Here is a 14,129-nt window from a genome sequence, read left to right as displayed (position 1 = left end):
CCACTAGAAAGAAAGCATCTATTTCATCTGGAAAGTAACTAATATCTTATACACACCAAATGTTTTTCATATTTTCCCTGTCCTCGATGTGATTATTTGTATTGCAACACTTTCAGCCCTTTCCCCCCCACGAGTCAATCTCCACACTACAGTTCAGTAGGGGGCGGTAATTCATCCTGCGTTTCTTTGCCACCCGCCAATAACAACACAAGAAGAAGAAGAAGAAGAAGAACAACAACAACAACTCAGCCATCTGTTCTAGTTGTACGGAGCATTTGGTAAGTGCTGGTTGTAGTTCAATTAATTATTGTTAATATGGTTTCTTGATTTTGGGAGTAATTTTAATGTCTTATATTTGACTTTCTGTTACTGAAGTGGACTCAGTGCTGTCTGGAAAGATGTTTCAGTGACAGACTCAATGTGTACAGTGATTTTTCCTGTATATAAATTAAGTATTTATTCACTACCGAAACTTTGCAGTGTGCATGTGACTGTTGGTCCACTTAACAGCATGACAAGTTATGAGTTTTATGCAAATACTGAATAAATTACTTACGGAAGCGAGCAAACACAGGGATGTGTGATATTGACAAATGAATTCTCCATATTATCTGGGATTTTGTCGATAACGTTTAATATTGAATTAATATTCGCCCATCCACAAATTAAGACCAAAGCAAAGAGTCTAAAATTCATAAAGTAGTGGCAATGTATAATAAGTGCATACAGGAATTTGAATATGGTTAACAATAACTTCTATAATAATAATAATTATACATAAATAAACAAAACAAAAATGAACAAAATAAATAAACGGGGAAAAAGAATCAAACATTGGAGGCAAGTATGAAATGCACAGCAATCTTATTTCACAAATATAGTGTTGTTATGGTCAAATATTTTATAACTAATCCAGTACACAGTGGTTATATAATTTATGAACAACAATTACAGCAGTTATGCATTTATAGTGGCTAAATTACTAGGGTGACCAGACGTCCCGAAAAATTCGGGACAGTCCCGAAATCTAAGCTGTTGTCCCGAATCCCGAATCCGGCCCTAATTGTCCCGAAAATTATACTAAAGCAAATTCTTGAGTAGTTATTGTCTGATAAAACATTAAAAACTGTCCGTGGAGGTTGAGTCGTCCTGCAGCCAGCCCCCGCCGTCTGCTCATTGGCTGCAGCATCTTTTTTTTTTGTTTGTCTTTTTTTGAAGTTCTACAAAGATACCGTAGGCGCGAATTATAATGCATTGATAAGCGAGCGCGAGTTGTCGCAGCCGCGAGTACAGTGAATGTGCAGGCAGCCAGTAAAGGAGTGATTGATTGGTCGCGGCACTGTGTGCAAAAAAAAAAACTTCGGCCTAATGTCTGATGTTGGGTTACACAAAGCAAATCATATAGCCTACACAATTATTTAGTTTTCTTATTTAATGACCGACAGTTTCGTCATAATAATAATTTTGGCATAAGGCTTATTAGACTATAGCCTGAAATGTCTGATTTACGCACTGTTACAAGTCTTTTTTTTTTTTTTTTTGGTCATAATGACATTTGAGTTCATGATTTTAATGTTGTTTTTTTGTGGCAGACTAAATATTAATGACAGACTGTTGATCTTTGAATAAAAATATGTTTGGTTCAGGTGTGAAAATTCATTTTATTATAGGCTATGTAGTCTAATATCATAGTAAGACTACCCCAAAACCTCCCCAAACAACACTCCCCCCCCCCCCCCCCCCCCCCCCGTCCGTCCAAAACCTCCCCAAACAACACTCCCCCCCCCCCCCCCGTCCGTCCAAAACCTCCCCAAACAACACCCCCCCCCCCCCCCCCCCCCCCCCCCCCCCCCCGTCCGTCCGTCCGTCCGTCCGTCCCGAATTTCAGCCAATCTCATCTGGTCACCCTATAAATTACATTTATTACACTTAATATATTGCACATGATTTAACAAAGTAGTGCAAACATCAGAGATATGTAGGTGAGGGATTATAACTTTTCTGTTCGTAAGGCGCACTGCGGGTGAGAGAAGCTTCCAACGAGCTTTGTTTTGGGACAGAAAACTTTTCGTGCTGCTTAGTTTTTGTGGCTGAGGTTGTAGCAAGTTCTAAACACTCATCATACTGAGCTTTATGGTGATGTAAGTGGTGGAAAAGTTTTGATTTGCTTCCACTTTTTGACATAATTGTTTTTATGGCATTCTTTACAGATGGCTTGTTTTTGCTGCTCATCGGATCTTTTATATCCAAACCATCTCCAATTAAGTGAACCATTGTTTTTCTTTTTACTAACCAGATCGTCTTCTGCAGTGTGGACCCGCGCTGTTTTCCTCCATGTCGCAGGCAAACTTATGATGGTCTGGACGAGGTCCGGTTCACGCACAGAGCGAGAGTGGAGGAGGGTCACATGATCAAACCATGTTTCGGTAAGACAGAGAGCATTGCTATCCCTGACGTCTCGCTGGAACTCTTCGGGCTCTAAAATCATCCAGCTTGTTGTCAATTGATTGGACATTCGCTAAGAATATACTGGACATTGTGTTGTCACGGTACCAAAATTATGACTTCAATACGATACCTGACTAAAATACCTCGATACTGATACTGAATCAATACCACGTAGGGCTGCACGACATTGGAAATAACCAGTGGTGGCTGGTTAAAAATATCTGTGCCATATTCAGTCAGTTGTGACTCTTCCTCAAGACATCCACCCTTCTCTCCTTCAAAAACCTCTTAAAAACACATTTTTTCTCTGAATATTACTCTTCAGCTCACAGTCTGTAAATTATACCTCGTTATTGATGCTATTTGCTTGAATCCCTCTTTGTTTGTATCTTTAACCTAACTTTGCAAGTGACCTCTGTATGCATATATTATATTACCTCTGTATATTACTTTCTGCCACAATACACAACGGTATGTGTATTGTGCGTTGATGTTTATTTTGTTCTATTCCTTAACCCAGTGTTCTCAAACTTTTTAGTGTGTTGTACCCCCTGAGGATTTTAACACCCTTCTACATAGGCCTACTCCCTCTCAGCAGTCACACCTTTTTCAGTAAGGGACAATATTTGCCCCCTTAAATTGATTTTCCCAGTGCATTTTTACCTTTACAAATACCTTTATAAAATAAATAATGCTTAAATAATGAAAAAATTAAAAAATCAATAAAGAAATATGCAATGATGGTAAAAACGAAGTGATCCTTTTAAATATTAAATTAAAACCGCCAGTAGGTGGCAGTAAGTCACAGTTTTTATTAGTGAGTCATTCATTCATACAGTAGCGAAGCAAGTGGCTGTATTTATGAATGAATCATTGACTCACGATTCGTTCAAAGCCGCAGATTCATTCACAAACACTGTTGTGTGCTGCAGTTCTGCTGTGGCTTTCGTTGGAGCTATTATTTTGTTGTAAAAAAAAATACTGACAATACTGCGTTGAAAATGAACATCACTTAATATTAATACCTTTCATTTGTTGAACTGTTGTATAAAATCAATGTCACATTTGCAATCGTGTATATAATGTGATCAACATTAAACAGGAACTCACACAGGGTATTTTTTTTGTATCGAAGAGAGATCTTAAATCTTAAATTGATCTCTATACACAGTCTTTATTTTTCATGCTAGTAAATGCTAAATCCCCACTTTTACAAAGGTACATGGTCGAGAACGACAGTATAGCGTGATTTGCCAAGGCAGCCTAAACTGCACGAAACGTCATATATACGCTGCTTGTGTGAATGCAGTCCATTTTGACCGCAAAAGATGAGGTAATTTGATCGGATGTCATGCATTTACGGCATTTTACCGGCTAGATGAGCTGATGAGATGTGCAGACAGGTGGAGGAGACGTGTAGAAAAAGCAGACATTTCGAATTTCTATCATATTTTACACATACTGGGTGCATTTAATGTTTCAAATACACAAATATTTACAATTTGTATACATGATTTATGTATGTACATACCTAGCGCCCTCTATTGGCCAGCTACCCCTGGAACTAACTCGAATTGCGATATTTTGTTTTTCTGCTAAATATATATTGCGATATTAAACAAATTTCACTTGATTATTTGAATAGCTCTGTTTGTAAAGAATTAATCATTCTAGGATGATTGGGGTGATTTTGTAAGGGGCCAAATCTGCAGAAGAAAAAAATACAGAAAAAAATAAACCAATCACAAGCATAGATAAATACAATAGAAGAAAGATACAAATGAAATAAACAGTGCTTTATGTTTTCAGGTACAGACATTGAATAATCAAATGTAAAATAGCACTGTCTTCACTGTATAAATTAAATTAAATTAATCAATTAATACATTTTATCTTTGTAAAGCCACAAAATAGATTTTCTCTTTCTCTTTTTTGTTGTTTGATAAATATTGGTGAGACAAACAGCTGCGGGTATATTAGGCTGCTGTCACTTTAAGACGAATGCATGGATCCAATAATGATACGCATCTGTTTTTTACACAATGCAATTTTGTATGGACATGTCCATTGAAGCTCAAAAAGAAAGAGAAAGAGAAATGAATTTGATGTTCATGTGCTGTTTGAGTGTCTCTGTGTGTGAGAAAATTTAGGATAATGTAAGCACACAATTGAAATAAATATATAACACTGTGAAAGTGGTTTCTGGATATTTTGATACAGAATTCTTACATATTGTACCTTTTAAAATTAATTGTTTTATAAATAAAAAAATAAATAAAACAAATCACTCACTTGACTAGTGTATTCCTGCCCTGCCTTTTGACCATTCCCTCCCCTTTATTTAAAAATAAATTAATAATAATAATTACATGCTACAGTGTGAACATCCTTACAGAGATGTTTGCAACTATCACATCATCAATCATGTTAACATTCACATCCTTCTGAACAGGTTGGGATAGGGGTAGGTGACATGACCAAAATCTTATTTCATTATATGAGTAATTTTTTTTTTTAAATGTAATAAAACAGGATGTGCATTTTGACATATTTTTGAGCATTCAAGCCTGGGCTCCAGTCTAACATTTGAGAGCAGTAGCACCGGTGCCACTAAGTTCTACAGATGGAGGCACCAGCACCTGATTTGGTAGCGCTGGGGGGATTTTTAATCACAAAGTTAATTTAATCATAATATTACTATTGGTTGCATTAATAAGTGCAGTTACTAATAATATTACGTTTGTTTATTGGAAATCTGACAGTAAAGCACTGAGCTTGAATTGAGATGCAGATAAAATGTACTTTTATTAAAGCAACACTAAGGAACATTTTTTACCTTAAAATAATGTTTCCAAAATCGTATCAGTGATTCATCGTCGTAACAGGGTGAAAGGCACTTCTGGATTCGCTTTGCAGCCCTATATCTGCTATAACCACACCATGCAAGTTTGCCAAACCGGGTCGCGTTTCTGTAGTTCGAATGAGACATAAGAAAACTACAAATTTGACTTGCTTTACGTCAAGCGTTACAATAGTCATTAGTTTTCCTTCGTTTCTGATGTCGCAATACATCATACTTTCATGAAATCATGCAACATACTCTACCTTGTCAGTGGACATCGTTCATTCAAAGCCGGTGCTGGATAAACAGCGAGCGTGCGTGTGACATTAGGCTGCGGGCGGCAAAATTATTTACGACAATTAATGTCGACAGGTAATGGACAATTCCGCTTCCAACCTGTAGGGCGACCGAAGAGGAAAAGTTCTTTAGTGACGCTTTAACAACAGTAACGTGAAAACCCTCTTTTTTTTTAGGAACAATTTTAATATTCTACTCTTATAAAATATACCATTGTACCACTCTTTACTTGCTTTCTGTGTAATTCAGTCACAATTTGAATAAAAGTGAGTCTTTGTGACTTCCTGCTTTTTTCTATTAGGGAGTGGAAATGGCTAAGAAGTCAATAAGTGCTCCTCTGCCGCCATCGACTGGTTATAGTGGTATTTTCAGGTCTTTTTTTTAACTAAAAGTGTTTGTTTGCCACAAAGTGTTAGTTTTCCTAATTATTTAAACTTCAAATCATCACATTAAAAATAACATAACATTGAATAATATTTAGAGCTTTGAAGTGCTGGAAAAAGTGTGAAGCACTTGAAAGCTCTTGAAAAGTGCCTAAATTTCACTCTTAAAAGGTTGTATGAACACTGAAATGAATAATGTAAAAAAAACTGCTATAATACCATGGTTACAGTTAGCGTTACTACATTAAATCCACGGTGAATGTTGGTGATTTGTGGATTGAAAGGCGTTCTTTAACTTGTTTGTTTCTGGTACAATGTTTCTCATGGTTTCCATGTCAGAGCTGTTTGTCCATATACAGCACAAGCTGCAGTTTCGCAGCATAGTGCAGAAGGAGTCAGATTTCACTTATTACATGATGAGATTAAAGAGAGATGACTGACAAGATGGTTTATTAACAAAAATCATTTACTATGTATGTTAGCCTATTTATGCTTACAAAAAACAGTTACAAGGAGGTAGACTTTGAGAACTTGTGGAGCAAAATAATAAACCAAAAAACAAAGCAAAAAAAACATTTATTCTACTATTTGGCACCCAAAAGTATAACTCCATTATAGCTACTTTCCACATTTTACTGCATTTTCTTGATTCTTTCCTTTTATCTAAACTTTTCAAACAGATGCCTACGTTACAGATACAAACTGTTGGCCTACATCGTTAAGGTCCACTTTGTCAAGGGCCTCTTGATGCACATTGCATTCAGTTACATTATTAAGGCGCTGCTGAGACATAATAGATCGTAACAAAGTTTTCAGTCTTGTCAGTGCACTAAAGCTTCGTTCATCTTCAGTTGAGGCCACAGGGACGACCAACAACAACCTAACAAGCTTCTCAACCTCATCAAATAAGCCTTTCACCTCACTTGGCATTGCTTTCAGAATGCATGCAGCTTCATCACTTGACGTGATTGTATGCTTTGAAAGAAACATTGGTAGCTGAACCTTCAAAATATCCCTGTTTATTTCTGGATACTGTACAATCACATCATCCATCTGCCCAGTGAGGAGAACATTCTCGATCATCTGTTTCAGTTTCTGTAAGTCTGGTTGGTTAAACCGTTCCTTGAATTGAATGTCCAAACTGTCCAACACCTTGACAAATTCTATTCTATAGTATTCCTCTGGTGTTTTTGGCTTATGCTGACTAGCCCCGCCAGTGAATCTTTTGGGGGGATTTCTTTGATGAGGGATTTGAATAGGTTGGATTCCCAGGGAGTCTACCATTACCACTGCCTTCTCAAACACTTATGCAAACTTTTCCTCACTCCTTTTTTCTTGAAGAGTTGAACTAACATAGTCAACAGCAGCTTGCATGCCTTTAATTGTTTGGGACTATTTTTGCAATGATTTGTTTAAGCACTCAAGCTCTCCCAACACCTCTGATGCTACCAGCAGTCCAAGAAAAGTCTTACCCTTCTGGAAGCGATCTAGGAGACCATTGGCTCTAGTGCCAGTTTCAGAACCAACTAAGGCCATTTCCTCCAAACACAACACAGCCCCATACTGGCTAAGAACTGGATCAACAGCTTGACCACGCACTGTCCACCTAGTTGAACACAGAGGTTTAACTGTTTTGGTAGGCCCCTCTGATGTTAGATGGCTAGCCAATACCCCATTGAATTTCCCTGATTGGTTGCTCAGAGTTCCACGGTCATGGACCCACTGCAATGTGTCACGTAGTAAGGTAGAGTCACTGCAAGCACTCTGTGTTATAAGATTCACACAATGTGCACCACAATACACATACAAAGCCAATGGCTGTTCTCTCTTCAACACTGCCTGTGCCCCTGAGAATTTCCCTGACATATTGGCTGCTCCGTCGTATGTCTGACCTCGCAAGCCGGAGATTGGAATATTCAATCTTAGGAGCACATCGATAGCTAGCTTAGCCATCTGCTCACCAGTTGTCCCTAGCACCTCATACAATCCCACAAAGACTTCCTGCGGCACAAGGTCTTGATCCACATATCTGAGACATATGGAAACCTGCTCTTTCCCCTGTATATCCTGAGTACCATCCATTATGATTGAAAACTGAAGCACAGACAAGGACCTGTTTGTTGAGGCAATTTCCCTCACAATTGTCTTGGCAAATAAAGCTAAGTACTCATTTTGGCACTGTGGACTGGCAATAATCATGGCAACGTTTGAACCAAGAGGATAGAATAGGGTCCTTGGTTGCAAGGAATTTCACAAGATGGTAAAAATTACCCTCATTAACCTCATGTTCTCGAAAGGCAACTCCCTGCCTTGCTAGATATCATGTTTATATTTCAGAGCAATTTAAATATGAAGGGGACATGGTTTTGTGGAACCCACCTTTTAACATGCATGCCCCCCCCCCCCCCCAATTCATGACCGAATAAGTTAACTTAAGGTCATAATTTTCTAAACATCCTAAAACTTCCTTGCTTGATGCTTTGATAATTCATAGTTCATAAAGACCTCACCTGAAGCCCAGGTCCAGCTGCTTCTCCCTCAACCTGCCCTACATCATCTTTACTGGGTTTCTGAGTTTCCTATAAATAATAAAATAATCCATGCTTGAATAAATATGATGATTGGTTGAGCATCCTAAAACAAAATAGCAATGCTGTAGCCTGGATGCCAGCCGAACTTAGCCCCGCCCACAACATTTGAGGTTGGGATGTTCGGTCTGGACTTGATCCGTTGTGGTAGCCTAGAAATCTTGACGCACCCTAGCGGCAGCTTTATTTTGCAGCCAGGGTGGTCTAGCAACTCTCCGTTGGCTTTCAAGCTTGAAAAACCAAACTCTAGTCAGGCCAATCACATCCCCTGTGGAGCAACTATGCTCGAACCAGAGCTGTTCGGACCAATCAAATTGTCAGGGCGGGCTTTATACGATGATGGACAGATGATCAACAGTAATGTAATCATCCACCTCACCAAAGAGCTCTTGGGTTACGAAAAGATTTGTTTTCTGTATTGTCGAGTTCTAATCCTAAACGGAGTTCTTGTTCGTATATGCATTCACCTTTTCTCTCAAAGACGATGATCGTGTTGGTAAGTACTCCGGGTCTCCTTAAATTATTTTTACAACACCGGCAAAGATTGTTTACGCTCATCTTCTTCTTCTACTTCTTCCAGCGTGCGTGCAGTTGAGTCACTCCGTTGTTCTGATTGGTTGTAGGTCTGTCCAACTGGGTGCAGGGGCATTTTCTTTCCTGGTTCGGTTGAAACAAGCCCCATAATCACAGCCCAATGGAGCGGTATTCTGACTAGAATCTGAGTATGACGATGTCAGGCTAGCAATGCTGATGACTCCAAATGAATTGACAATTTGACATAGGCTAATTAGAACTTCACCTGAAGCCCTGATGCTGTTTCCTCAGCCTGCTCTACATCTGTAGTGGTTTGATGCTGTCTTTCCTGCATACAAAATGCTGGTTCATTCATTTTGTAGCCTATCCCTATGGCTAGCAAGTTGTATATGATAGTGTTATTTGGATATTATTAATCAAATAATGATTCATTATATTTGAATAACCAACAGTTTTAACTTTATTCACATTGCCAACACGTTTTTCCAGCACGTGTCTAGCAATGCAATGACAGTCCTTCATTAAACTGTGAATTCGGTGGTCTCCCTTTTATTTCTCTGCATTGTGTAGGCTACACTCACAAATACATTACATAAACAGAATATAGAAACGAAAAATGTCTCGGATCCACTGTTTATTGTGACTGCAAGATTCTAACTTAAGGTAGGCTAATTAACATTCAGTGACTTGGTAACATAGCATTCTATCATGATAGCGCAACTTCTCTGTGACTATCCATGCTGCACACCCCAAATCAATGCTCCTAACTTTGTATGAAAGATTACAGAAGCTAGGTTTAGCTTTAAAAATATCCTGGGTAACATATACTATCACCAGTTAATAATATTTTCCACAGTAGAATCTGCATTTGAAAGTCACTACCACTGCTAGTTTGTGTGGCTAGTTATTTTGCCTACTTGCACTCTGCTTTATGAAAAAGCTTTGTATGTCCCCTTTCTTCTTCTTGGGTGGCATAGCTGATCTACAAAGCACAAAAGGGACAAACATGTACATGCTGAAGGGCAAAGGGAATATGAAAATGTTTTACTCTGGACCTTTATGGGGTATTGTCGTCGACACACCCGCTCGCTTGTCTGCCAGTGCAAGCATAAAGCAAAGTAGCCTGTGCTTTGACACTCTCCCGTGCATGTAGTGTGTCAGATATACCCCCCCCCCCCCCCCTCGTTTTTTCAGCCAATGAAATGACGCCGTTTATTGTACTGTTGTCCTGGCCATCGGAATCGATCCAAATAGCAGCACAAAGGAGTTCGCTAAAATATTGGTGGGAACAATTTTGTCATCTAAAAATATTGATTGGGACAAGTACCTAGCGTCCCCCCCTAAACCTACACCCATGGGGAACGGGTAGGACAGGTTTGGTGGTATTGGTAGGTTTAAGGGTGGGTTAAAGGTGTAAGAGAAGGGTGTAATTGTAGATGTAATTACAGAAATGAATTACATACAGGTATTTTTTTTAAATATAAGTACAATGTAAACGCATGTATGCTCACAAGTGCATTGTATCAAATTCTTCATTTAAATATTAGTACATAGTAGCTAAAGACACCTAATATAAAGTAGTGGGAACTTTAACAGCTCTGTCTACACAGAGACGGTGAACTTATGAAGATGGAGAATGGGAGCGCTGTGTGATCAGCGGCGGCAGAATAAGAGTCCCGCTTACGACTCATCGGCCAAACAGAAAAACTTATTGGCTGATGCGATAAAAAACAACAACGAAATATCGGCCGATACATTGGTTGACCACTAGTTATAACATCATATCTGAAAGGTAACAGAGTAACAAAATATAAACTTACCACTGTGAGACATTCTGCTCAAGTTGCGCTTGCAATATTGGTTCCGATCTAACTGCTTGATCATCCACATTTTCAGAATCTTACTTGGCTCAAACTGATACGTTAATACTGACAGCATTAACTGTGTTTACAATTGCTTTTGAAGCCATTTCCAGCACACGCTTGAGGTTTTAGGCCAATCACAATGCACAACGTCAGCTGGCCAATCAGAGCACTCTTTTCAGAAGCAGGAGCTTTGTAGAAATCAGTGCATTTCAGACAGACTGGAAATAGACGTACTGCAATAATGTACCGTATGTGAAAAATGAGCATTAAAGCATGTTAACCTATTCTATTACAACCAATAAACAAAATAATTTTACTTTAACTTTTAAAATAGCATCATATGAACCCTTTGAACTGTTGTATAAAATCAATATCAACAATTCAATCATTGCAATCGTGCTTGTATTCAGGAAAAACAGCATTCTTGTTTGTATGATTGCATCATATAGAAATATAAGCCAAAAACTCATAAGGGGCATTTTTTTTTTGCCCCCATATCTTGAATTTGGGGGGCATTTGAACTGTTTTCTAATAGGACATGGTGTGTTTTTGTTTGTTTTTTGCAAAGTGAGTGACATACTCTATGTCAGCTTCCACATTGTTAAAACAACAATTCCCATATTATCGTCAAAGATATATTTCACACACCCCAAGGTTACAATAAATTTTTGTATCCAGTGTGAGACACATTGGTCTCATTTAGAGTTTAAAATGCATTTAATTTATTCATTGAATAAAGTTGAAGTGGAATTAATTGTATGAAGTAATGTATTGTATAATCACTTTTTTTTCCAGATCTGGTCCTCCATACTACATAGCAATGAGCTGTGATGTTGTAAATATGGAGTTTATTAAAGAGGAGAATGACGACATGAGAAATTCAGAAACATGCAAAGTGAAATGTGAAGATGCAGAGGAACAAATAGGTTGGTGTCCATTTTTGATTCTTCATTTAGGACTGCTGAAAAACCTGAATGTAACAAATGTTCTGACTGATTAATATAATCATAGGCTGATGTTACATATCCATAGAAGCAAAAATTGGCATAGTTGTTATCAATAGTGCAAGGACAAATAAAGTGACATTTAAACTTCACATGTAATTAAATTATATTTTCATTTTAGATGTGATGAACATGCAAGAGAAAAGTGAAGAATTTAATGAAATGGAGAAGAAACGTCAGTATCAGAAACTTCATGATGCTGTATCTGGAGGAAAAAAAGGACAAGAACTATTTCAAATAACAGGAGCCAAAAAGTATTTTACCTGCCCTCAATGTGGAAAGAGCATCACAACTAAACAAAGCCTCAAGGATCACATAAGAGTTCACACTGGAGAGAAACCTTTCACATGCCATCAATGTGGGAAAAGTTTCAAATATAAAACAACCATTCGGATTCACAAAAGACTTCACACTGGTGAGAAGCCGTTCACATGCCCTCAGTGTGGCAAGAGTTTCTCACAGAAAGGATCCTTTCAGAGACACATGCGTATTCACACTGAAGAGAAGCCATTCACATGTGATCAGTGTGGAAAGTGTTTTAAATGGTCATATAGTCTCAGAGTTCATAAGCTCATTCACTCTGGAGAAAAGCCATTTGATTGTGATCAGTGTGATAAGAAGTTTGTTAAGGAATCAGATTTAAAGGGCCATAGGAAAGTTCACACAAAAGAGAAGCCTTACTTGTGTTCTGTTTGTGGAAAGGCGTTTTCATGGCTGGGCCGTTTTAAAGACCATCAGAAAATACACACTGGTGTGAAAGAGTATTTATGCTCCGATTGTGGTAAAGCCTTTACTACAGCCACTGAGTTGAAAGTGCACCGAAGGATCCACACTGGAGAAAGACCTTACAAGTGTTCATACTGTGGAAAGAGTTTCAAACAGTTGGGAGGCCTGCAAGGACACGAGAGAATTCACACTGGAGAGAAGCCGTATCAGTGCCATCAATGTGGCAAGAGATTCGGCCATTCCAGAAGTGCACAGATTCACAGTAAGAAGTATTGCCCAAAATTAAAAGGAATGTCAGTACAATTGGAGATAGAAGACCATAAGAGCACAGATATTAATAAGTGCTGAATTGTTGTCCTTGATCTACTTTATCATGTTATTTGTGATTCAAAATGTGAAAAATGTCCAAAACATACCCAAGGGGCATGCAGTCATTTATTGAATTAAAATGACATGTGATAAAGTTTAAAATCTTCATTTGTGATTTTTCATACACTTGCATTACTGTAATCATCTGAATGTTTAACATTGTGTTGCTGAGTCACATATGTTTCATAGAGTTCCATAGAGTTTGCTGACCAAATTTTAGAGTTCTGACATTGAATTAGGCCATTCACATGTTTTGTGCAGATCTGAGGAGGTTTTTTACTTCTTTGCTTCAGTCTTCCGGCTCCACCATGGTTTTCCACTTCACTGGCTCCGCAGGGGTCTTTTCCTCCACCGCCATCAGCTCTGTGGTGGTTTCTAGCTTCCCCTAGACCCTGTGAGTCAGGCTCACATCCATTTTGTGGTCTTGGCCCTCCTTAAGGCAACACCCATAAAATTGTCCATCCCGGGGTCAGCGCTCATTGACCTTTCTGGAGCTAGTTCCCACCCTTGCAACCACCCTTAAAGCTCTTCCTCTGCGGCTGTTCCTGTCAGGTCTGTTGGACTATCTGGTTCTGCCCAGTTCCCTGTCCCATTCTTCCTCCACTGGTTTTCTACAGCTCGCTGACACCTCATCCTTCTGCTCTACTGGTGCTCCTCAGTCCTCAGGCTCCACCGGCATGACCACGCTCTCCTGGCTATTCAGATTAATCATGGTCTTCAGACTTGTGGCACAGGCTGCGTTTCCATTACCCTTCAAATTGCGCAAATTGAAATTATCGCAAAAAAGTTTTTACGAAAATTCGAAAAAAGGAATATTTTGTAAAACTACCGTACACCTGGTGTACTTAAAAGTCATCATTCTTTAAAGATTGAACAGAAGTTTGGACAGAAGATGACAGAGTTTTTTATTCTTTATTTACTACCATTGACATTCTGAATACACTACTATCATTCTGAATACACAGTACTATAACCTCCCAGAAACACCTCATACCTGGCAAAGTATAAGGGGCTTTCCTTGCCATTAATGCTTGGACAACACACCTACGTCTCCTTCGATTAAAAAGAATGGC

General features: G+C 38.6%; 1 protein-coding gene across 2 annotated transcripts; it reads left to right on the top strand.

Annotated features, from left to right (window-relative positions):
- The first annotated feature begins 200 nt into the window (after positions 1–200).
- Positions 201–13,158, top strand: LOC311086235 (uncharacterized protein). Of its 2 annotated transcripts, none has more exons than XM_084119017.1 (4): positions 201–278; positions 2,297–2,426; positions 11,753–11,883; positions 12,083–13,158. In XM_084119017.1, the coding sequence occupies exons 2-4, from the start codon at positions 2,419–2,421 to the stop codon at positions 13,033–13,035; spliced, it is 1,092 nt and encodes a 363-aa protein (XP_083975143.1). In that variant the 5' UTR covers positions 201–278; positions 2,297–2,418; the 3' UTR covers positions 13,036–13,158. The 2 variants fall into 2 exon arrangements, with proteins under 2 accessions (XP_083975143.1, XP_083975144.1); XM_084119018.1 differs by having other exon boundaries at positions 208–278; positions 2,311–2,426.
- The last annotated feature ends 971 nt before the right edge of the window (positions 13,159–14,129 follow it).

This window comes from Abramis brama (genome assembly GCF_963993115.1).
Source record: "Abramis brama genome assembly, chromosome: 7".
NCBI lineage: Eukaryota > Metazoa > Chordata > Actinopteri > Cypriniformes > Leuciscidae > Abramis > Abramis brama.
The sequence above is the reverse complement of the archived record's forward strand: the minus strand, read 5'-3'. Positions and strand labels throughout refer to the sequence as shown.